Here is a 25,688-nt window from a genome sequence, read left to right as displayed (position 1 = left end):
TTCGTGAATTTCCCATCCCGTACGTGTATAAGCCAGTTCTTTACTTTATTATATATTTGATTATATTGAATTGTAACATATTAAGTAGTACAAGATAAATTCATTTGCAGGCAAACTGAGGCATTTTGAATGTGGCGTTTCAGGCTAGTCGCAAAATTATATAGACGCGACATGACATACCCCGAGTCTGTTAGATGAGTTAATATATATTACACACATACAATATGAATGTTCACACGTGCTAGCTTCATCTGAATGTGACACTTAAGCTCAGGAGAATGTGGAACTAACCATGGACGGCAAAAGTGACGAATTCACTCTCAATGATTGAAAAGGTATATGACAACAAAGAGAAGGGAATTATTCTATATTTAGAACATGTACTCGAGGGTGAAAAGTACGAGCTGTTAAGGCTCATTATGTAGGGAAATAAAAGTGTAGGACATAGAAGTGTCCTGGCTGTGTGATTTGAGAGATTTGTATGGCTGAAAATTGGAAGAACTCTTTCTGGCTGCAATTCCAATGAAATAAGAATAGCTGAGATGATTTTAACCTCCGATAGGAGAAGGGACCAGAAAGAGAAGACATTTTAAAACTGAAAGATGTTAAATGAATATCCTAGATATTATTGTGGATACTGATATGATAACTGATTCAAATTTGGTTTACACATTGGCTGTGTTTTCTTATGGGGGAATTGTCTGATCAGCTTGCTAGTTAACATCACTAGCAAGGTAGATTGAATTCTATTCTAAACGTATTCTTAATACTTTGATCACTAGTATCTTTAAGAACTCATGTCATGAGCATATTGGAAACCTAGGAACAAAACCTAAGGATTTGATGTTCATATAATATTTAAAACGTTTCGCTTGAGTCATATTATAGAAAATATCTTTAGCATACATTATGAGTGTCGTGAGAAAAGTATAATTCTTTTATGGAAAAATACAAATACTGTGCAGGTGACAGGTGTACTGCGAGGATCAAGAAAGGCGAATTCTCACATATTAGTATTAGTGAACATGTCCAGTACTGAAAGAATATTATTCTCATAACTTCTAATGGACATATTCGTACTGACTCGGCCGGGCTGGGTTGGAATAATTGCATTGCAACTCAAGAGCATTATATTTTCACAGGCTACCGGTCACTGATATTATGTAAGAATCCTCCTAAAATGTGAGAAACTGTTTCGTTGAATACCTGTACTGTATGTTTGCTATCCAGAACAGTGAATTTGGAACAAAATATCCATCCCCCATAACGAAGAAATGGTCATTATTCAGCCGAATTTACCATTTTCAGATAAGAATTACCAATAAATCCATCGAAAAAGTTATTATTCTTCCTGTCAAAGTTTCCTACTTCAGGCGTACAGAGTACCCTGCCTTTATCTCAGCTGTTTGAATTCTCTTGCGATTTCAAAGTTGTGAAATAAATCTCGTTCAGATCCTTGTCAAACACAAGTTTCATACTTGGCTAGTTCCAAAAGCTTTCTCATCTCATGAAGAAGTTCTAGTGGACATATTTAGGTTATACAACTGGCTTGAAATATCACACGAGCTTTCAACAATAATATGAGTTGGAAGAATCAGAAAGCGAGTTTCCAATAATTTGTATCAACATTATAGACTCACTTCAAGATGGTGGAGTAGTTATTTCTGTAATATACTATCAGACATTTTGAATTGCATTCTCTTAAATTTTATTCACTTTATAGTAATTTCTCATTCCTGAGATGATAAAATAACATAATTTCATATGAAAAAGTGGGATAAATGGAATATTACATTCTATCATGTTTGTCTTTAGCTATCCAAACTCTGGAAGTCTTAAGATTAGTATTGTATTGATGCAATACATAAAAATATCTATAACAATAAATAACAATGTGATAAGAAATCCACCGAAATAATTTATAACTGATCCAGGTCAATAATTACGTAAACATATCCGATTTTCTCATCCTCTTTATTTATCGTGGTGAGTGGAAAAAGTTATTAAATTAATACTTTCTTCTCTAAACACATTTTCAAGAGGATTATGGAGCTTTAAGGAATTTTAAAACATCACATATATGAGACTCATAATTACTTGCTCAGCAGCATTTTGCTTTCCCTTCCCATCTTTGAAAATCTTTATGAATTTCGCTAGACCGAGGGTGAACTCTCGTATGTTAATTAAGCACAGCTGCGCATAAATAATTGAGAGAGATACTTTGTAAATTCCCTCTTTTTAATGCATCTAATTAATTCCATCAACGGCTTTTCGCTCTAAAAATTATTTAAAAAAACGTCAAACACAAAGTGCTGTTCAAGCACGTGTCGATCAATGAGTTATTCCGACGCAAGGGTTCTTCGTGATGCTTTAACCTCTTTTAATAAGATATGAATATACTCGTAGATATGAGAATTTCAATTTCTTCTGAATATTTATTCTAAAGTAAATAGGTGAGGAATCAATGGATAAAGGAGTACCCATGGATTTATTTGAGGGGAAGTAATATTTATTCAGTGACGTCATCAGAGTGGAACCCTTCCAGCTACGAACATTATTTATCCTATTAATTAAGAAATTAATAGATTTTACCAGATGAAGATCAATTGTTCATTTTGATGTTTTTTAAGAAATATTCACCAAATGGCAAACAAATATAAGTATTCTTTTTCAAATGTACATAGAACAATATTTGTTACTTGTTTCACCTTCTCCGTAGTCTACTGACCTGGGAATCGTCATTAGTTTATGATAAGAATGTGTTTATCATCTGTGGATGGAAGCAGATACAGGATGAAACAAGAATTAACAACTGGTCTGAATAGCTTTCATCTCAATGATTTGTGTTTTGGGATTGCACAAAGTAATGCATAGTCTATTTATCTGAGGCAATATAACACAGCCAGACAAAGGGTAAATATTCAGCACGTTGCGCACAGGTGCAAGTAATTGCATGACGAGAATTTTATACATCCTATAGACGTAGAAATGTAACAAAACATCGTCTACGCAATATTGTGAGTGAGCAGATGCCACTGATAGCACGGGTCCACCCTCACTTCTACGGCTTCTACCATTAATGTGAAGCCACACGACAATTCATGAAAACTGATTTCCTGTTGCTGAACACCATGATGAGGTCTTCCCCAAATTGGTTTCATCGCAAAAAGTTGATTATACTGTAAATTGAGATTTTCTTGATAGGTCGAGAGAGTAAAATTTTTATTATAACTTGGTTATTCCTTTCCATTACTCAATTGTTTTCCAGGTGAAATACCTTCTGTAGAACAAAAATAGTGTGATTGAATAGATTTTTTTGTATATAAATAAATGTTTATTTCCCAAAAAACTAAAACTGCAACATTAATTACACAAAAAATTAGATAAATTACAATTACATACAATAGTTAGTTACAAAAAAATCTGTTTAGTTTTTTCTGTGGGGAAATTGACCTACTCCACTATGGCGTACCATGTTCTAGAGTAGGTTTTATTTGTTTCCTTTTGTGCGTATTAATTAGTTAGTGTTTAGTAAGTCATTAGGTGGTTAGTTGTTGTTTCAAATAATGTTTTCTATGTTCTGTCTTCCTTTGCTCATCAACCAATTGTGTACTATTGTTTTGAACTTTCTAGGATGATTAATCTGTTTAAAGTTTGCAGGAAGTAGATTATATAATTTTGGTGCTAAATGATTGAAATGTCTCTGGTATAGTGCCTTCCTTGCAAACTGGTGATGAGAAGATTCCTGTATCCGGTATTGTGGTTGTGGTTTCTGGTTTGAAATGTTGTTGGGTTCTTGTGTAATCTACATAGTATCTCCTTGGAGTAAAGCTGTCTTGGATCCATCACGTCAAACTCATTGTATATCTGGTATGATGAATAGTGTGGAGCCTTCTGGTTGATGACCCTCATGATCAGCTTCTGTACCCTGAGGTATATGAGTATAGACTTTAGATAAATATGTTAGGTGTGGAGAAAAATCATACATGCTTTTTGTAAACTCATTTAACATATAAATTGTAATTTTTCTCACCTCTAACGCTGAGGAAATAGCCGATAGAGGAGAATTCTCCTAGAACATGTCTTGTCGTACACTTGTACCATCCGCTGTGCTCTTTTCTAATTACTGTGAAATTCAGATAGCCATCTTCGGATTGAGGCACGGGTGGTAGGCCTTCATCTGTAACAAAAGAGAAAGAATACTTGAGATTAGTGATTCAGTACAACCGATTCAGTAATCGAGTTAATTTGGTTGAATTAATTTATTTTGGTAAATTAGTTTCAGTATAACATGGGAATGAACAAGAATAAAATATCGCAACTTTAAACCGACATCATGATGCTCAGAAGAGTGACATTCTAAGAGCTTTCTATCAACCGAATGAAAAACATATTTTGAGATGAACTAGAAACTTATGATGAGTGAGAGAAGGGGAACAAATTCTATGAATATACTTTTCCAGGACGAGAGTTGGTGACAACATTGAGAAGGCGAATGAATTTACCCTTGTAAATATTCGATGGATCGATAGGTCGCATGGGTTGTGATATTTTAGGAACGTGGACAATTTTTCCTCTCAGTTTGAGAAGAAAAATACGTTGAAGAGATGCGACCGGGTTGTTTGGAATTCAAACAGAATGAGAAAGTAATTGAAGTTCCATTTTGCTAAAGCAAGACTAAACAAATATAGGGAGCGTCCCCCTGTTGGGAAAATACCCGGGGGCTTGGTGGGTCGGGAAGAGATGCTCCCCCGGGGATCGGCAGCGACTCTGCACCTGTCTCTCCTCCGTGGGTTCTTTGGAGGCAAGCTAAGACGCCGTAGAGCCCCACAGAGAGGCAGCCACTCAATGCTGGCCTAAGTACTCCACTTTATACATCTAATGTAACCCGCCGTGTGCATCCATCCCCGTCTGTCGTCTGCGGCGGTACTTAACACTTTCAATTTGCCAGCTTGCAGCTTCCCTCGCCTCGCCGCGGCACGCACGCACGCACACACACCTCACACAATCTACATGTGTCAACACTCGATCGCGTCCGGACTCCACAATAAACGCTCTTCCCACACAGCCTTCGCCTGTCATGCTTGCGAGTATTTCCAAATCTTGTTAAACCTGAAATGTTATTTTGAGTTCGTGACATCAAATTTGTCACTGTGGCTTCTGTGTAGTAGCTGGTTATAACGAACGAAATATTCAAATAATTGACTCAAGAGTAGGAGCGCTTTCTGAGACGATTTCCAAAGTCAGCCAATTACTATGAGAGGAATAATGTCTACGCGGAAGGTGAATACTGTTGATAAATTCATCAAATGCGTGAATTTGTCCTAAAGACTTTTATTCAAAATTGTCAAATCCTATAATCAGCTTAAAATACCTAGTAAAGTAACAAAAATAATTCTTTGGAATAAATATTTCTATCATCATAATAAATTATTGTCATTTTGAGTTTTTTTATAATGTCACGAAATCATAATGGGGTAAATGCTACATAATTTGAATACTCTGAGATGTGTGGAAAGATTCAAGAGAAGGAAATACATATTTGATAATGGAAAGTGATCACTTAGTCTCGGTTCCGAGAAAACATGTTTCAATGGTGGTCAAAGTTTCAAAATTGAATTGTTTCAATAGAACTATTCAAATGTGACGATGGAAGAGTCGGTTGAAAGAGTGTTGATGATGATAACGACGATTATTTGGATTATGACGATTTTCACAATGATGGTGCAAATTGATTTGCGATGGTGCAAACTGAAAACCTGATGGAGAACAAATAAATGGTTCTATTGAATTCGCTTTCCTGGCCATGTCGTTGCTGAGAGGAAAAATCGCTTGGAAGTTTATGAATGAGGAGAGTTGAATGGAGGCGGGACGATGGATTCACACACGGTCGATGGTCGTGATTAGCGGATGCATTGTGTTCAATTCCAGCTCCAACTCCAGCTCCAGGCTCCAGGTTCCAGGCTCCAGCCTCCAGTTCCACTCATGCACAGCACAGGACAAGGTCTGAGGATGATGACAACGGGTAGGTGGGTGAGGGGTGGGGCGGCAGGACAACGAAGGTAACACAAGTGGAATCTGATTAGCTTCCCCTCTTGAATGGCGCGTATCGAAGGGAGCGAATGTTACAACCATGAAAGGCCCTTTTCGCTTGCAAAGGGTCTCTCTCCGCTCTGTCGTTCAATTTGCATCAAAGCAACATTTTCCCAGTTAAAATGACTCACTAATAAATTCCCAAATCATGCTGGTGTCCGGTTTCAAACAGCCAATAGAAATATATGTGGTTTTCCAACCAAAACCGATTCACCGCGATATGGGCACAATTGCAAATGAGAGATAGATACCTAACTGAAAAGATTTGAATAGAATAATGGTGCAAGTGGGAAAAATTCATAAAATGCATTGATTTCATCCCAAATATTCACGAACAAATCCACATTCTTACTGTCGAATACCATTCGAAATAAATTCCCAATTAAAATAAATAAATCAATCAATATTTGTTTCACTCTTTCTATGGTAAAACATATATTGTGTAGTACTATACTATATTTATCAATGCTCTTGTCAAAGAACTGCAGAGTAATAATGTCCATTCACTTCTTGGATCTCAAATCATATAACAATAAATTTATGTTTCATACTATCTGGCGATGTGCAATTATATCTAGTTGCCGAGTGCTCTCCATTAGTTCTTATTTAGAAACTCACTCGTATCAAATAGGTTTTACTGAACACGTTTTTACGTGTACGTTCAAGGACGAAAGTAGCATGTATAAGTATCAACATGCTCATCCTTATAGGAACTGTTGATCTAAAATCAGTAGGAGAAATATTCCAGTTCTATGATATACTTCCATTCTATCATGAGTCATGAGAAATGGAAAATCGGAGTTGATCTACAATCAGAATTTGGTTTTAAACTGGGTTTCCATAATGGTAAAGCTGATGAGGTCAGCAGTCTATTTTGGCTCGTTTTATTGATATTCGGGAAGCTGTATCGCTGGAAGCTGAGTTAGCAAATCCAGCATTTCATTGAATATCATCCATGATGATTATCATCGTAATCGAGATTGGTTCATCATTCTCATCATGCCTGTATCAATTATTAAAAATTAAACACAGCAAATCTGTATAAAACGGGGAATCATAAATTTGCATTTTTGAGAAGCAATGTTTGGCAGTGTTAAAAAGTGTTAGAAAGTTAGATGAGTCTGATTCTTTGATACTTTATCCGTTCAGATCAATATTGTTGATCATTCGACTGACTTCAAATGATGCGATTTATTGACTTTCATGCCAGTGCTCTCGTACATTGCCAATCACTTGACGAATGACTTCACCACGTCAGCTTGTGGAAACTTGGATCCAAACAGTTTTAGACAGGAGAAAGAAACCCCAGCCTTTCGAGAAAATACCAGACGTTTTTCCCATGTAATTGAAAAAGCCGAAGGTCTGGAATTTCTTTATCTCAACTGTGGGGATATGAATGAGATGAGAGCAAGGAAGAACTTTAAATTAGGTTTTCCCTGCTTGAATCACTGAGATTCCCCTCACTTGCGTAATTCTTTGGTCGGCAACCTAAGCATTATTGCATCGGCTAAAGAACTGCTGAAAATTTTCTTAGGTGTTATTTAAAAACTTTGCCTCATTGCTGAAATTGCCGTTATTATCCTCTGACGGAATAAATAAGGGAAGGTTGAGGCTAATGGTATCGTATTTTAAAATAACTGGATAGTGTGTTCAGTGATAACTCACAAACATTAATTATTAACAGTTCTTCATTTCTTCAATCTACTGTATTAGCTCTGGATAATACTGGAAAACCTTTAAAAACATATTAGATCTTACTCTAAGCATTTCTCCATTGCAATTCCAAATTAGAGTTTAGGGGTTAGAGATTATAAAGGAGTAGCCTGGAAAATAATTTTCTTAATGAATTTCAATCACTGATATCTAGCTATTCTAATGAATATTTGATTCTATATTGGAGATAGTCTGACATATTCATGTTGTGATGATATACTTCACTGGAATCTCATTTTTCCACGCTGGACGTTGTTTAAGAATCTCTACTTCATATATTATAGAATCATCGATGGCGAGCAGGTGTAACTCGCGCTGCGCAAGGGTCTATGAAAAACAGCAATTGATTGAGTTATAGTTTTATAGTTCCATGTGAAAATGAGAGGTATTAGTATTATTCTATAATTTAAAATCACTCAAAAAGTAGAATAATTATTCATTATTTGGCGAAATTACATGAATAATCTCAATTGAAATTGAAAATGTGTTGCAAAAAAGTCTCTGAACGGCTTCGAATCCAGGACCTTCTCATTCAGGGTCGCAAACGCTACCACCAGCGTCACGAGAGCTCACATTGATAAATCACTTCTTTATTTGGGCTTTTATCATTACATAAACTTTGTATCACAAATTGAACAGATTTTTTTAGATTATTTAAAATATAATAGAATAATGAAAATTAAGATAGTACTATAAGTCATAACCATCCTCGGTAAAATCAGAATCTATATGTGAAATTTCAATTCGATCAGCTCAGTAGTTCAGGAATGACAATGTGTCAAATATGATTTCCCTATCCGTACAATCATGTTATTTGGAATTCCTTTTTTTACTTTCCTTGCCCTATTACCATAGGTAAGGAAAGTATTGCTTTCCGAAAAAAATTAAGGTACCCCAATTTCTAAATTTCTATACGTTTGAAGGTCCCCTGAGTCCAAAAAACTGGTTTTTGGGTATTGGTCTGTATATAATATATATATATGACCTGTGTGTGTGTGTGTGTGTGTGTGTGTGTGTGTGTGTGTGTGTGTGTGTGTGTGTGTGTGTGTGTGTGTGTGTGTGTGTGTGTGTGTGTGTGTGTATGAGTGTATGTGCGTCTGTGTACACGATATCTCATCTCCCAATTAACGGAATGACTTGAAATTTGGAACTTAAGGTCCTTTCACTATAAGGATCCGACCCGAACAATTTCGATCAAATGCAATTCAAGATGGCGGCTAAAATGGCGAAAATGTTGTCAAAAACAGGGTTTTTCGTGATTTTCTCGGAAACGGCTCCAACGATTTTGATCAAATTCATACCTAAAATAGTCATCGATAAGCTCTACCAAATGCCACAAGTCCCATATCTGTAAAAATTTCAGGAGTTCCGCCCCATCAATGAATCCCAATTATCAGGCTTCAGATACAATTGAAACAAAAAAATCAAGTGGAATATAGATTGAGTATGAAAATCTCTACAATTAATGTTCAGTAACATTTTCACCTAAAATTGAAAATAAGCTTTAAATTCGAGAAAATGTGATTATTCAATTGCAAATTATTGTTGATTCTATTAAATCATTCACTATGAAGAGATAGCAGACCTCATGTGTGTCTCCAGCGTTATTACCCTGTCACCAGCTGGCTCAAATCACTGAATAGTAGACTTGAGATGCGCGGGAACACTAGCGTCAGGTGATCAATTTTCATAACGGCAAGGAAGTTTGTGTGAGTGCACCACACCAGATTTTTTTATATTCTGTGATGAATTTTTTAAATAGACCTCATGAGAAGAGAGAAAAATTGTGATTACCTTTTAAAATGAAAGAATTTGCTAAAGGAATAGTTAGCGACCGAGCGATAAAGCTTACTTATCAGTAACTGTATATTAGATAAGAGTACCGTTCTGTACTGAACATTTTCTAGAAAATTATTCAATAAAATTATAATTATTCTGCAAATAAAGCACGAATTATTTATGAATTGCTCACTGATTTTGAGGTTACACTTTGTTTACTATCGATCAGATGTTTTTAAAACAGTTCGAACGCAGCTGACTGATTCAAAGTATTGTCAAATGTCATGCTGGCTTCACGCAAGATATAATACCATTTCTAAAAATTATAAAACTATCAATAAAGGACCAAGAATTTCGAATAAAAAAATAAAATGTATGTATTATCGTTGAAATTATTTATTATTTAAGAAATTATATTATATGTCAGGTCTTATTGTAACTAACTAGGTCATAGCATGAACAGTATATTATTGATAAAACGGCAGAAATTAATTATAACAGTCTCAAACATAATAAAATTTGTATAAGAATATTAATTTATTAATGATTAATTCAACTGAACCACATGGTAATTAAATCTCTTTGGCAAGCCTAAGCCAATCATAGTGCATAGAAATAGCACCAAAAAGGTGATCGTTTGAAAGCAACACATGTTAATCTACTATCAGACAACAAACCTGCCTTATCATATACGCTAGTACATGTACATTGTATGAGAGGAACTATGTCTAGAAGGTTAAGCAGTTTTAAGAATTACATAAATTGAATTATTATTGTAATTAAAGGAATTATATTCTACTGCCTGCCACTGACGTCACGTCTACGTCACAATCGTTCTACCAATGGCAAATTTTCATGCAAATTATTACATTGAGATTCTCAGAAGAAAGGTCTAGCCAAGAAGCTGAGAGAAAAGACAGCACTTCCCTTTTGAAATCCTCACCGTTCAGATCTCTTTATAGTTACCAAGACCTATTTGTAAAATTTTCGTTCGATTTTATATGTTTCATTTGTGAGCCAACATTTTAGGCCAATCTATTTGTTATTTGTAAATTTATTTTCATCAATCGATAAATTAAAAGTTTGAAGTAAATTATCCTTTAATTAATTCGGTGAAGGAGATATTTAAATTAAAATTCCACACGTGCTGAAACCGAAGCCTGGATTGCTGCCGATCAAACGATTTTTGATCTAAAGAAGAAAACCACGACCGCCAAGGAATTTCACGTGAGTTATAAGTTTAAAGGGGCCCCAATCTACGCTTCGAAAATATTTCAGTGCAGAAAGATATAAAATTTTCTTCGTTAAATTATTGGCCACGCCGACAAGCGCTTATTAGTTGTTAAGAGCCTAGGATTTGTTCAATATTTAATTTATACGAATTTGTAGTTGATTAGCTATCCTCCGCTGCCAGAACCACGACCCCGAGCACTTTTTAAAAATATTTTTTATAATTCATTTTTCACTATTTTTTCAAAACTGTTCAACTTTATCAATTGTAAAATTCTGTCGAATCACGCATGGTATCATGCAAGCACAAGAACATTTTTAACTCCTTTTGTCAATGCTAAATTATTATCGATCTGTAAATCAAATTCTGAATCTGCACTGTATGATCATATATTTTATTATAATATATTCCAGTTTTGTTAATTCGTTTTCTGAGTTCGATTATTTCTTAAGCCTGTCAATTATTGTGTCTGATACGTTCTATATCATCAAGAACCGATCGAATACGATCATTGAAATAATTGAATTAAGCTGGATATTGGAACAGGTTTAAGTGGATGTAGCGAGTGGGGTCAGATCGAGATATTTATTCTTTGTCCTTACCTGCTCATATATCAGCTTTTATCTGTTACCAACCTCGACTTAGGAGCGAACACATCAATTGTACAGCAGATGCAGCCAGAGATCATATAAATTCCTACAATAGAGCTTAAAACCCGACAAGACTCTGTTCTCGAAGTATATTCTGAACGATATTTGGTCCAAATACCGTATTTTAATCCTTCAGAACTTATTAGAGACGCAGTCCCGTAAATTATCTACATCGGGATTTTTGCTCGACCTGTATGATTTTGTATGCTCATTCTTCACAGGTAATAATTTTAAGGTATCCGTATTCAGTGTTTAGCGATCGCTACACTACTTATAAAAAATTTCATCATTATACAATCTGTCATTAGAAGAATCAAGGGTGAGCGAGCGTTTAGGCCTCCCGCGATTCCGACAATTGTATTGAATCTTGTAGTGAGTCAATCAATCTGGTGTACACTTAGCATCCACGCACGCAGTTACCAAATTTATAACTTCAACACCATTGATTCAGTGCAAGATTCACCCTACATATGAGAGGCGAGTAAAAAAACGCTTTACAATTCATACTGAATTATACAAAATTGATCACCTGACGCTAGTGTGCACGCGCATCTCAAGTCTACTTATAAACAAAGATCTGAGCCAGCTGGTGACAGGACAATAATGCTGGAGACATACGAGGACTGCTATCTCTTTATAGTGAATCATTTAATAGAATCAACAGTTGCCAACAGTTTGCAATTGAAATAATAACATTTTCTCGAACTCCGTGCTTATTTTCAATTTTTAGGTCAAAATATCACAAACACTTCCATGATTAGTGATCCTGTTAAATTATATTTCTCTGATCAGAAACTAAAATATACAAAAATAAATGGCTTTGAATTTTTGGAGGATCTAAACATAGTAAGTGGAGTTTTCTCACTTTATTATAATATAATCTTGTTACAAGTTTGATTTCAAGAATAATCCAGTTCACCGACGTATTTTCCATGTATTTTTTCTCTTGTCTGTACATTTAGTTCCTTCTTAGGAGTGCAGACGATGATAAGAAAGCAATGACAGTGGTGGGGCTGTGATATTCAGACACACGTGTTCGCAGCTACCGTTCAACATAATGTGAAGAGTTGAAAAACAAGCGTGTGGAGCGGAGCATGGCACAGCAGCAGCTGTTTCCAGATTTGAGCTAGAGTGTCCAGAAGAGATTTCTATTGATTTCCTATTCTCTCCCCTTCGTCCACCGCTTTGTGCGACCGCTAGAAGTCTCTTCTCGCCCTACTCGCACTCACTCCATCCTTTGCTGCCTTTGTCTTTACCGTGTCTTGTCTTCGGCTTTCCCACCGCAGGCATGTCCACTTTCTTTCCACGCCCACCGTTCAATTTATTCGTGAAGATTACATGCATGTCGGCAGTCCACTGATATCGATCCACCCCGCCATTCCGCAACACTATTCAAACGAAGCAATAAGTCTCTCACAGAGCATCTTGACCGCTCAAACTATTCCAATCGTTGCGCGGTCCAGAGGACAACAATGTTGAACCACTCGTCCAATCATTATTAAATCAATTCAAACTCATTTGTCTCAAATGATTGATACAGTCAAAATTACAGTTAATCACTGTCAAAATGTCATTCACATGCGTATTTCATTCACTATTTTGTCAGGAAAGGAAAAGAGATACTGTTTTGTTACATAGAAGAGTGATATTATACCCAACTCGTTCAATTTATCTTAAAAATCCCGAGTTATTATTACGGAACATGTCTGTCCATCTTCATATATTCCATATATTTCCCGAATTGACGGTTTATGAACATGATTTTCCTTTTTCATATTGTGAGGAGTTACTGGAATACAAAATGATTCTGCCTGTTTCACCAAGACCATTTGAACATGGTCAAATCATCAACGATTTACAAAAAGTGCACTAATATATTATGCTTTCTATGGAATAAGTTACTATCGATAATACCAGTGCACGAGTGTAAAGCGTACCCGGTTTGACCATGATCAAATGTCTTGACCGAGCTTGGTGAAAGCTAGGCATATCAGTCCATTGAAAATTTATTAATGTAGCCTATTGATTCTTTTGCCTTCTATCGTCACCATAAATTGTCGATTAACATAATTCAACTACTGATACTATAGAGCTAGAGCTAGGTAAAATCATTCTTCATTTCAAATTGATGCCGCATTAGGATAAATTCGAAATGGGTGGATACAACCCATGGATGATAATTTGATAATAATTGGGTATGGAAAGCTTGATCCAAGCTGAATTTCACAACCGAATATTAACAGAACTTTGGAGTTCAGTGTTGGATAAAATCGTGCGACGCCGAGGTTAGATAGGTGTCAATGTAAGAGCGAGTACCTGATGTTGCAGTTCTCACCGTGACATAAAAATTCGCAATAAAATATTTAATACACTGTAAAAATTTTAAAACTAGTTCTGATTATCAACATTTTAGAAAATGAAGTCTATGAACACTCTTTGTCGTAGCCTATTCTGTTAGATTTATGGAAGTACAGTAGATGAATTTTATTTTTGAGAAACTAGTTGATGAAGGCTTTGTTTTTCAAGCTTTGGTAGATTTCAAAGGTTTCATAACTCATTCTGAGTACTTCCTATATATACACGAGATTTGCTAACACGTTCACAGTCCGCTTTGGTGGTGGTTTGGCTGTTGAAGGTTGCCACAGCTGGACCTCCCATGAATCATTGAGCAAGTTTCATAACAGCTTTCCTGTCCATACAGACTCGATTGAGCTGCAAACGTGTGTCGAATCCAAAAACAACTGGGGATTTGGTTATCGGATACTTATAGTGTATCCATCATTGGGGATAACAATGTTTTATGGATAGTGTTGATTTATGTGTGTTGAGTTTGTGGTTGTCACATTTTCATCTCTCTTCCACAAAAGATTGAAATCAATGAGATTTGAATGAAATTGTTTGTACGGGTTGCCTATCTCTCGAATTCCAATTCAAACCATGACAAGTTTCACATTATATTTCTCGATTTCCAGTGTCTATATGAGAAGCCAAATTTCTGAACTATTAAATAGGATGTAAATTCAATTCAACAAATATATTCTATAAATTCATATTCCATTTTGTGAAGTTTTGTGAGATTAGACTGAGAAATCAGTCTGAAAGCTAAGTTCATAGTGTCGATAGAGTGCAAGTATGAGCATTCGTACAGAATAAGAACATACACAAATATGCTTAGATTGATCATACAATTAATTGTGTATGATTTCTCTATTATAATATTCACATACTCTAGAAGAATGCAATGGGAATGATTACATCTTGTCTCAAGGGAGATGAATGAACATTGGTGTAAATTATACTTGAACATTCAATTTTTCTTCTAACGATTCCCACAAGACTTCAGTTTGGCTAATGAGGTGAGGGATGATCTGGATGATACAAATAAAAAATGGCAAACAAAATTTTAATGGAAATCGATCATAGCTTTATAATTAATATTTATTAAACAATATTATGCGTATCCAATTTTTCCCTTCAAATTATCCAATTTTTATGATTTAGAACTTTCTATTAGTTAACAAAGAGAAAAGGACAACCGCAAAATAATTCAGAGTTTGAACAATAATTCACAAGAGATCACATTCATCAACAATCATTCATTCAAGACCGAAAAATTAGCTAACCAGTCTATATGGGTCGTGGAAAATATTAATGTGTGTAATGTTCATATGTGAGTTATTATCTAAATCACTTGAAAGGAATAGGAAGATTAACCACATTAGTACAAGTACAACGTATTTCATGAAATGAACAAACTCGTTACGGGTATATTTCAGCATTGTGAACTTTCTCAAAGTATGGTTGATTCCCAAGCGTTGTATAACTTCGAACATGTTTTCTGGATGAAAAACCATCACCGCCATCTTTATCAGTTGAATGTTCTAACGAGGATTTGATGGCAATTGTAGTTGCAGCTCAAAAATGCAACCATTTCACCTTCTACAGATGATTCATTTGAAACTGACCTTATAATGAGTACAGGCAGGAACATAGTTTCTGTGTTATAATCTCCATAAAATTGCATTTTTGCTGCGAACTCACTCGCGCTCAGCCAATTTCCACTCGGCTGCCTCCACAGAACTGCTTATCAGAGCAGAGGAGGTGAATAGTGAATAGTGTGCCAAGTCTGTCTTCTCTATTCTCGCTTGGGAGCTGTTTATGGACATCTCCCAACTAGCTACATCTTGCAATTACTAACTAAAATAACACAATTCTGGTTCAGTTGATACTGCTATCAGAGTTGGAACTTTATTTAATGTACTGTATTCATGTCGTGTACTTTCTTATTCATCAACATTCTGACAATCAGGTCTTCTCAACTTTCTTTTACATAACCGAATGAAGCTAAAAAGAAAAGTGTAAATCAGCATTTCCCAAGTGTTTGTTGCAGGTATGGATGCTTAAATGTATTAACCAGAGAAAATATGGGTCGCTGAACTCAAGAGTTTGATTAACCCTAGAATAGAGCATGATATCTAGATCATGGATATATATTTTAAGGGACTACTCTAAATCCGTCTACATCTACTAATGACAGAACACTAGCATTGAACTAGCCTAACTATTAATGATGGGATCATTAATATTAATTTGATTGTCCCACAAAACGATGGTAGATCATGTTTAATATTGATTGATTCTCATTCACCGATAACTGTAATTAATCAACTCTGAAAGGTTGGATACAAATTCATTATTGACTTCCATTTCGCAAAATGGAAATTCATGTTCATTCTTTTCAGACTGAACTGTTGTAAGCGATACTTAAATATCCTATAGAGAGGTTTTGGAATGCTTCTTACTATTCGTTATTGATTTTTCATGTTCTTGAATGCAGGATATTGAAAGTGTTTAATGAAGCTACTATATTATGTTCAAATCGGGTTCAAATCCCGGCCCGGGCAAGATATTTATCTCGGGCCACTCCCGTGTTTCGGATGGACACGTTAAGCCGTCGGTCCCGGCTGCCTAAAAAGCAGTCGTTAGGTCATGTCAGAGGCCCTGAAATTGATCCGTTGCGACCTGAAAACTCTGACACCAGACCTGAGCTAGCCAGGTCACTCGATATTATTATTATTATTATTATTATTATTTATGTGCACAACTTGCATGAATGAAATATTATTGTGCCACTTCCCAGTATCGCCTGCTACTATGTGACTAGCACATGATGATTAGTGATAGGGTGGAAGCAGTAGAATATAGTAATGCACTAGCATCCCTTTTGTGAATCGGTCGGCTCAGAGCTGCCATCAGGCCTCGGGTAAGCTCAGTGTTTATTACGGGGATATGGCGCCTGTGCCGCTCTTGATTAATCCAGGATATTTATCAGGCTTAAGGACAGACCTAGTGCTGCCACACGCTGTCGTTGTCGCTCTGGCTCCAATATCATCAGCGCAGAAGGGCATCGGACCACGCCAGTCTCTTCTATCCAACAGAAAGCGAGTAGCTCGTTCTATTACAATAGAATGGCGAAATTCTGTAACCGTCTGTCTTGCTGCCAGGCTGCTCACCGCAATTAACGACGAAATAGAATAGTATATAGGAGAAACATCTCCGAATCTACATGACTGAGTCGTTTCTTGGCATTAAACAAACTCACAATCAATAAATCTCCACTTGTAGCTACGTACATTGCAGTTTTTGTAGCTGAAACTTGGCTCCATAATCCCCACAAACCAGAGCGCACTAATCTCTCTGGAATACACTATCAAACCTATTAGTTAATCCCATTATTTACTTTGTCACTATCAAACTAATGTACAGGACTATTTCGTGGGTCGCTAAGTCAACCCCCTCCCCACAACAAGTCGAAGTTTTGGATAAGTCGGCCAAGTAATCCCCCGGCTAACGGCTTCTCTAAGGCGCGATTTCTGATCATACCCCGTAATTAAACAGTCGCCCTTGAACATGTAGCGAGAGAAGTTTGCAACCCTTTCACGTCTATCCTTGCTTTGGCGAATTTAATTGGAACGTCGCCGAGCCCCTCTACCTTTTACCCCAAAGCTACTCTTTCAATACAAAGTATCCGGGTTGCAATCCGGCTTCAAACAGCGCAGCACTCACATCAAATTGTGCGCGACTCACTCGTTTCAAACGATTGGGCCTTTTTGATCGGTTTACGGTTGCTGTTTGAAAGAGTTTAAGGATTCGTTATCTTCAATAATACGGTTTACATTTGAATACGGGGATCGAAAGGGAGCTTTTCCGACATCATATTTGTTTTGATTCGACTGGCAGCGATTTTTTCTAATTTAAAGTACTCAACATTGCAACGGAATTAATTTGTTTGAGTGGATTTGCTTGGATAAGAGGGTTTCAAGAGACCCAATCTTATAAATCCAAAACGAATCGCATGGATGATATCCGCAATCTCCCCATGACTATTGCCTCGTATTTCAGATTGGTTAGCTTATCGATTTATTCATTTGCATTCAGCTTTCTTTAGTTTCAATTTGCTGTATCTGCTTTCCAAAATTCTCTATGCAGTTTTATTTTTATGAGGCTTGCATATGGATAGCCTAATGGGGGGATGATCGAAGAAATGAATGTATCAATATTATTATTATATGGGCTACCAACCACAATAAATAGCAATGGGTTTTGGAAGTCACAATAAATAGCAGTTAGTGAACTAGCCTCAAGCATCCACTCTTGAACGGGTGAACCGAGAACACGTCTCTTATCCAATCTGAGCATTCAGATAACTCTGATTTCTGAGTCAACCACTTCCTCCAAATATAATCCAGAATTAACCTCTATTAGAGAACACCAATATTTCCGCTGATACTATTCATCATACCAGAGCGTTTGTCCAGAAGATCGCATAAAAAGTTATCATACATAACATGGCACAGTATGATGGTTAAGGCTTGTTCGTACAGCGATATTTTTCACGTTCCCCCATCTTATTCTTGCTTGCTACTTGTCTTCATACTTCTCTTTTTGCCCTTTCAAGATCATCCAATCCTCTTCCTATTGTAAGAGATGAGGGTTCAGTATGAATGGGTATAATGCCTTGCTGCGAGGACGTGACAAGAATTGCTGCAGGCTTTGAAACTGCGCTCAGACAAAAAAGCATGTCGACGGAGTGTGGGAGCAAAGCAAGAGTCATATTGAGGTTAGAAGGCCCGGATGAAAGCTTGCGCAAGCCTATATTTATAAAGTTACAAGAGCAAAAAGGGAGAACTTAACGAATGCTATTCAACCACGATCCAGTAAACAAGCCAGATAACTCAAGTTTTAATACTCAGTGTTTTTGTTTACTCATTTCCCCAATGCATCGTCTGTGTGGCAGAGTTTTATCGAAACTGGAAAAGTTGCATGAAATACAAATTGTTTGTAATTGATCAGTGACCACAGGTTAGCTTCTATTCTTGAATCTCTACAATTTTTGGCTACTACAACCTTTACAAAAACCCGGTTAATTTAATAGCACAGATACTGTCAGGTGGAACAATCATGAGACTCATTTCTCGTGATAAAAGAAAAATGTCTAGAATAGATTGCTATCGTCAAACTGGGATACAGCAATACTTGTTTCTGAAGAATCAATTTTGCAGAATATTCCACATGCCATCTATCAGAGACTGGTATCAGAGAATGTAATCGATCATTAAGCTGGGTTTACACCAAAGTTATTAACAAAATGTTAATAACTTAATTCTTATAGATTCTATCAGATTAAACGTAACTTGACAAATATCATGATAAGTTATCTAATAGATTCTATAAGGATTAACACTTTGTTAATAACTTTAGTGTAAACGCAGCTAGTTGTGTTTTCCGGCTATAACATTCATTTTTATTCACTGAGCTTGGCAGAGATTCATCCATAATTTTGTCACTCATTTACGATCTTATCTAAACAGCATATACATTGTAAGGAGCTGACAACGCTAGAAATTAAATGAAAAATTCTACTGTTTAAATTGAACTCTTCTTTAATAGAACTTCTTTAATAATAATGACTAATCAAGAACAAAATAACAAACTTTTTCTGTGAAGGGTTGCCACGGCAACGAACGACATGGTAGCCATGAAGGGGATTCCCTACATAATAATAATTATCTAATCTTATTGGGTGTGTCACGTGGTATTTTAGCACCACAGAATACTTAAATACAGAATTTTTAATAGAATTATAAAATGGAAAATAAAGATAACCTAGTCAAAGGACCACACAAATAAAATCGAATATTGTTAGCGATAAAGAGTAATTGTATTATCTAAAATGGTAAGAAAACATGTATAACTGTGATTCAACAACTGAGAATCCATTGGCAGGATTAAAAATTATAAAGCGGCTCACTTATTATTGGCAGATTATAAAAAAATAAAAGTTTGCATGTACATTGAGGTTAGAATTATTTGTTTACACTTTTAAATGAATCAATCGATCTAGAATAAATCGATAGTTATTTGAATCAATACTTAGCGAATCAGCTGATTGTCGATCAACCAATATAGGTTGAATTATAAAAATTTTACTCACAAAAGATGTATTATATAATATACTAAGGAAGGTTGATGTATAGAAATACGGACAACTATTATTGCTGTATAAATATCTATGTATATAAAAGCGAAATGGCACTCACTCACTCACTCACTCACTCACTCGCATAACTAAAAATCTACCGGACCAAAAACGTTCAAATTTGGTAGGTATGTTCAGTTGGCCCTTTAGAGGCGCACTAAGAAATCTTTTGGCGATATTTCAACTCTAAGGGTGGTTTTTAAGGGTTTAAAGTTCGTCTTTTAGCATGTATATTCTTCTTCTCCCAATCTCTTAATTATAATTGAAATTTCCATATCATATGTTACTATAGAACTATAATCTACATAGAATACCTCTTCGAAACAGTTGTTAACTGGCAACTAAATTAATAATTTTGTCAGGTTGGCATTATGTTGAGTTGACTTTGTTAGGTTGGCGCCAAGTTGAAGATTTAAATGCATTTATCGCGGAAAAATTGATTGGGCACTGCTACTTCAATCCTGGGAATATTATATTACTAGCCGTCAGGCTCGCTTCGCTCGCCATATCCGTTTGGCCAGACGTTTCTGGACCCCCGACTGATATTGTCCTAACATATGATAAAAATGCTCAAATGAAAAATGCAGGCGAGCGAAGCGAGCCGGCTGAACTCATTCTTGGACGATCCAGTCGGGGGTCCAGGGGGCGGAGCCCCCTGGCTAGACGGATATGGCGAGCGAAGCGAGCTGACGGCTAGTTTATTATAATCTAAAAAGCACGAAAATCAAGAGTATACAAAACTCACATAAAAAACTAAATGTATATTGTTTATTAACATCGTATATCGCGATTTATTTATGAAAATAGTTTAAGATAAACACTCCACATATTTATATAAAAAACTTTTTATTCAATTTTTTCTATTATAAAGTTGAAGAAGCCCTGATTCTGAGGCGACCAATTGTATTGAGTTTACTAAATCGAAGGCCAATCAGAAAGAAGCTTACAAAATTGTTCTAGGAAGAGATAAATTTTTCTGAAAACCACTTTCTTCTGGCTTGTGATCTTGACCTGAGAGGATGCACATGGAGTTTAGGGTTCTTTCTTCCTTTAAATTTTAAAATTATCAAGCCAAACCTTTTTTCTTTAAATGTGAAATATTTGTAATTAATGTTAAATTATCTGTGAACTCAGTGTTATTGAAGAGTTCGTAATTGTATTCATTCCCCATAAATATATCTTTAATTAAGAGAGAAATCTATAAGAAATCTGGACCGCACGTTAGCCCAGCAGTGACGAAAGGGACCTGCCTAATTAATTATTGGAAATAATTAATTCAATCCACGAGACCGTCAAGAACGTCATTAATGTGAGTGATAAATCAAACGAGCTCGTTTTAGGCCTTTCTGTTCATAGTGGGGGAATTAATCAAAGCGCTAAACAAATCAACTGAAGTCAAGAAAAATACGCAACGTGTTGAATGCTATCACATAATTTATAAGAACAGTTTATGAATTTACTTGATATATGTAGGAAGCTTACTTCCATACACGGCCTGAACTCATATAAAACCCTGAGATCTCATGTTGAATATTAATTTGTTAATAATTATTATTTGTAAATTGATCAAAGTATATCATATTAAATCTGCAGACCGAACAGGTTTTTATTTGTAGAATTCTGAATTGACTTGAAGTCCACGCATCAGTATTAAATATAATATATTTATAGTCTTTAAAGCTCACTATTGTGATTGCTAGTAAACCTTGTGATAATTATTTAGATTTTAGAAAGAATTTATTTAAGAAAAATTATAGATATAAGAAAATTTTATATACATTGTCTTATGGGAATATATTTTGTGTTTTATGTCAGCATACGAATCATAGAAATTTATTTTATCCTAATTCATCTCGTGATATACAGTTTGAGCTGTTTTGGTACCAATAAATGTTCAGCAGCATATAAAATTATTGAATCAATTAATATTGATCTTATTAAGAGCACTCCATATTTATCATCCTTTGATGATAGTCATTTTAGTCTGCCAGAAGAAACATATTGATAATTATATTAATAAGGTTCCAGTTATATCATATAAGGATCCAGAGAACTTCAAGAACTGGCGTTGTAAGTTCTAAGGAATTTTAGAAGGATAAGTTGGTGAACACCTGTATTCATGACAGGCGTTTTAAGGATCAACTAGAAAAACTATAGTTGGTCTTTATTATTCTTTATTGTGTACATGGTTACTGATAGTCAGTCATCAAATATTCTTTTGATTTCCTATTTGGTATTCTTCAAGAACTTCAAAGAAGCAGCGGTAAGAATTAATAATCACCGGTCATTGAACCCTATGGTGATTAATTATATTGGGAAAATTCATGTTTCTACCACTGAGCTAGAGCTGAGGTTTGAACCCAGCAATTTTGCGAGCCGGACGGCCTTAATTTTTTGTGAATTTATTCGTAAAAGAGGGAATTTAGCAACTGCTCTCGCAGATATCAGAAACACGTCTTCACAGGTGTAAACGACTCAATATTGTCAAAGCCACCAATTAATGGCAATGAATTAAGAAACTCGTGTCAGTTGTTACATAATTACCAATCTCTAGTAAACTGAAAGCAGTAAACGTTGAGCCGAAGATTATATAGTGTGAGTGAAGCCTTACAATTGGCCATCAGCTGTAGATGAAGGTTAAGCTCTACTATCATTGGCCGGGACTAGACACACCCAAGTATTCTCGCCGTGTCTAGTCTCGGCCAATGACAGTAGAGCTCAACCCTCATTGGTCTATAGCTAATGGCCAATCGTAGGGCATCACCCACACTATATATATTATTCTGATCCACAAAATCACCTTTACAACAACAAAGAAGGTAACAAATAATAATGTTCTCTATCTCTATCAACCATAGATTAGATTTTAACAATAAAACTTAAAAATTTCACCTTGCTCTACTGATAGCTGATAGACGATAAAATTACATTGGAATAATAGTATAAGTAATATCACCGCGAATTTCTACTAATACACACAAATAAGAAATGTGATAAAATAAACACATTTCATGTGAAATCAATAGAATACCAAGATTATTGATGCTTACACTTGAATTTATATATTATGTTCGCTAACGACATCGTGTAGGCTGTAGCATAGAGAAACAATAGCATAAGTAGATATCCCATGGCATAGGGTGTTTAACTGTTTATGTCGCAACTTCTACTGTTATCTCAAGCCGATAGTCCACGTAGTTCTCTGCCGTGACGCTGGTGTCTCTCATATTGTGCCGTTCATACACTCTTACCCGTCAAAACAGAAAACATCGACAATAGTCGACAGTAATCGGCTTGAGATAACAGTGAAAGTTGCGACATAAACGCCCTATACCATGGGATATCTACTTACGCTATTCTTCCTCTATGGCTGTAGGCAATGCTTGACATAAGTGAGAGGATTATAGTAATATAGAGTAGATGATCGATTGAAAATTTTCTAAATCTGTGATAAATGGTAGCTAATGAAATATCATAGTTTATAGCAGAAACGTATAAAATGAATTATTAAGTAAAGTAAGTGAAAACTTATTGAAGTACTCAAAAAGTATATAACCTACTTTTATGAATGGATTAATCATGTATTAAATGAATCTATAATGAGCTCTGGTACGGTTTGAGCATCAATTTTGCGGATAATAAAATCGAATACAGCATTAGAGCTTGAAGGAGGTCTTTTAAAGCTATCGGAAGAAAATTACCCACAGGGAATTTAATACTAATTAGATCTCGCGTCACGTACCGTATTATACTTTTAAGAGCCGTAATTCACCGTTCACGTTGAGAATAATATGATGGCAGCCACTCAAAACCACGGCGGACAGAAGTCGTAAAACTTGAATCTCAGCTGTGGATGTGCATAGTGAGATTTGAGGGGAAAACGGGGCAGGTGAATGGAGTTTAAGGGTGTTCGAAAGTGGAATTCACTATGAACTGTCGGAAGTGGTTGAAAGCGGCGCATGAACGTTATTTTATGAGGTATGCTGACAGGTTAAGGTGGACAGGAAGAGGAGTTGAGCGATCATTAAAATTTAGAACAGGTATTTGGGGCCAGTGAAGAAGTTCGCCTTCCCGTGAAAGGTTTTCCGGTGTGAAAAGGTCGCTGGGATTTCGTGACAGCATTCAATGCCGGACTTCAGCCGACAAGAGAGGAGGAGGGGAAGGAGGAGGAGGTTGAGGATTAGGAGGAGGAGGAGACGGAGAAGTTGGTGGTGGAGAAAATTCGGTGAGAAGGAAAGAGGAGAGAATTGGACAAAGCTGAGACCAGGCACGCCAATGATCGATACAAATATCATCCTTTAAGTGAGCTCCAACTCTCAGGCGTGCATCGGGTTCTCCACTGGTCAATGTCAGCTGCAGTCAACAGTTCACAGTTGCCAACTCTGACATAAACTTTCAAGCATTACTTCATCCGAGGAAAATACGATTCCACTGAAATGCGCCTGTTTGAATGAGTGTGAAATGAAGTATGCTTTCATGTTTCCCATTGCCTATTAATGCCTACCCATAGTGGGCCTAGTACAAACTATCTTCGAAAAATCAGAAAAAAAACATACCTAGTACGATAAAGCTCGTTTTTCGTTTTCGTTTCTATCGGTGATAATGATAGTACATAGCATATTTTATTATTTGCAGACATAATTCCGAAACGTACAGAAATAATAGAATTCGGTCATTCAACTATTCACTCTTCTCTGCCTTCATCTTCTTTTCCTCCTGGTTTGAAATTGAAAGATTCTCGTGAACCGGTTATATCTCAGCTCCCAATGAGAATAAATGAGCAAGGATCTCATACCTTACTATCAACTACAAGTAAGGTTCATGCATTATTATAGATTCTTCCATCTATTTTTGAAATAGTTGCGAAATTTGCACAGAGTTGAATCGATTTTTCATTTATTTGAACCAGTACGGGGGTCAATGAAGTAATAGAAGAACTCACTATAGATACCTAATATTTCATTAAGATCGTTGAAAAGACTAGAAAATGCAGGGCAAAGTTCTATTTGTGAACTATGGATCTCACTAGTGCTTCAATTCGAAATAACCTAATGCATCCAAGCTACAATGCAAGACACAAACCATGATTACCTAGAAAACCCGTAAATTGGATTCTAAATCATCCTTTATCACAGGAACATGGACGTGAATGGCATCATGGTCTGTGTAATCACGACTGCATTAATCAATTAAAGCTACCTGAGGTTGATTTATTGTGTCTCTTGACTGAGGCAGCAAGTCGAGAATAACTAGGTACCTATATTCAGAGCGACAATCCCAGTAATACCCTCATATTCAGCTTCTCCTTTCCAATGGAAATTATGTCATCTGTCACGACGAGAATTAATGACTCTTGATAGTTCAAACTCACTGAGATAAGCATTGTTTTTGTCTACACTGAGGGAATGCAGTCCAACTGTAAATCAAGTTACAGAGTATTCAGAGAATATTAACTTAATAACTTGTCCGTAAGATACATCAGAGATCTCCTTGTCAGTTCATTAATATTCCAGGATACATTCACATTAGAAGGAGAAATCCTCAGGGTTAAAGGTTAATAGAGGCTTCATTTCGGGTTGAATGGATAAACGATTTTATTAAAACTATTTCAACGGAAAAGCGCTTTTATTGCCTAGCAATATCAGAATCATTGATCAAGGTACTAGAATAGTTGTGAATGGTT

The 25,688-nt window shown here is 36.0% G+C and overlaps 1 protein-coding gene across 1 annotated transcript in view; it reads right to left on the bottom strand.

Annotated features, from left to right (window-relative positions):
• Positions 1-25,688, bottom strand: part of LOC111047898 (MAM domain-containing glycosylphosphatidylinositol anchor protein 1) — a 168,976-nt gene that overhangs the window by 47,514 nt on the left and 95,774 nt on the right. The window contains exon 6 of the mRNA XM_022333752.2: positions 4,034-4,180. Coding sequence (XP_022189444.2) covers positions 4,034-4,180 — 147 coding nt within the window. The remainder of the gene's footprint in view (positions 1-4,033; positions 4,181-25,688) is intronic.

This window comes from Nilaparvata lugens, chromosome 3 (genome assembly GCF_014356525.2).
Source record: "Nilaparvata lugens isolate BPH chromosome 3, ASM1435652v1, whole genome shotgun sequence".
Lineage (NCBI taxonomy): Eukaryota > Metazoa > Arthropoda > Insecta > Hemiptera > Delphacidae > Nilaparvata > Nilaparvata lugens.
This window is presented reverse-complemented; position numbering and strand designations above follow the sequence as displayed.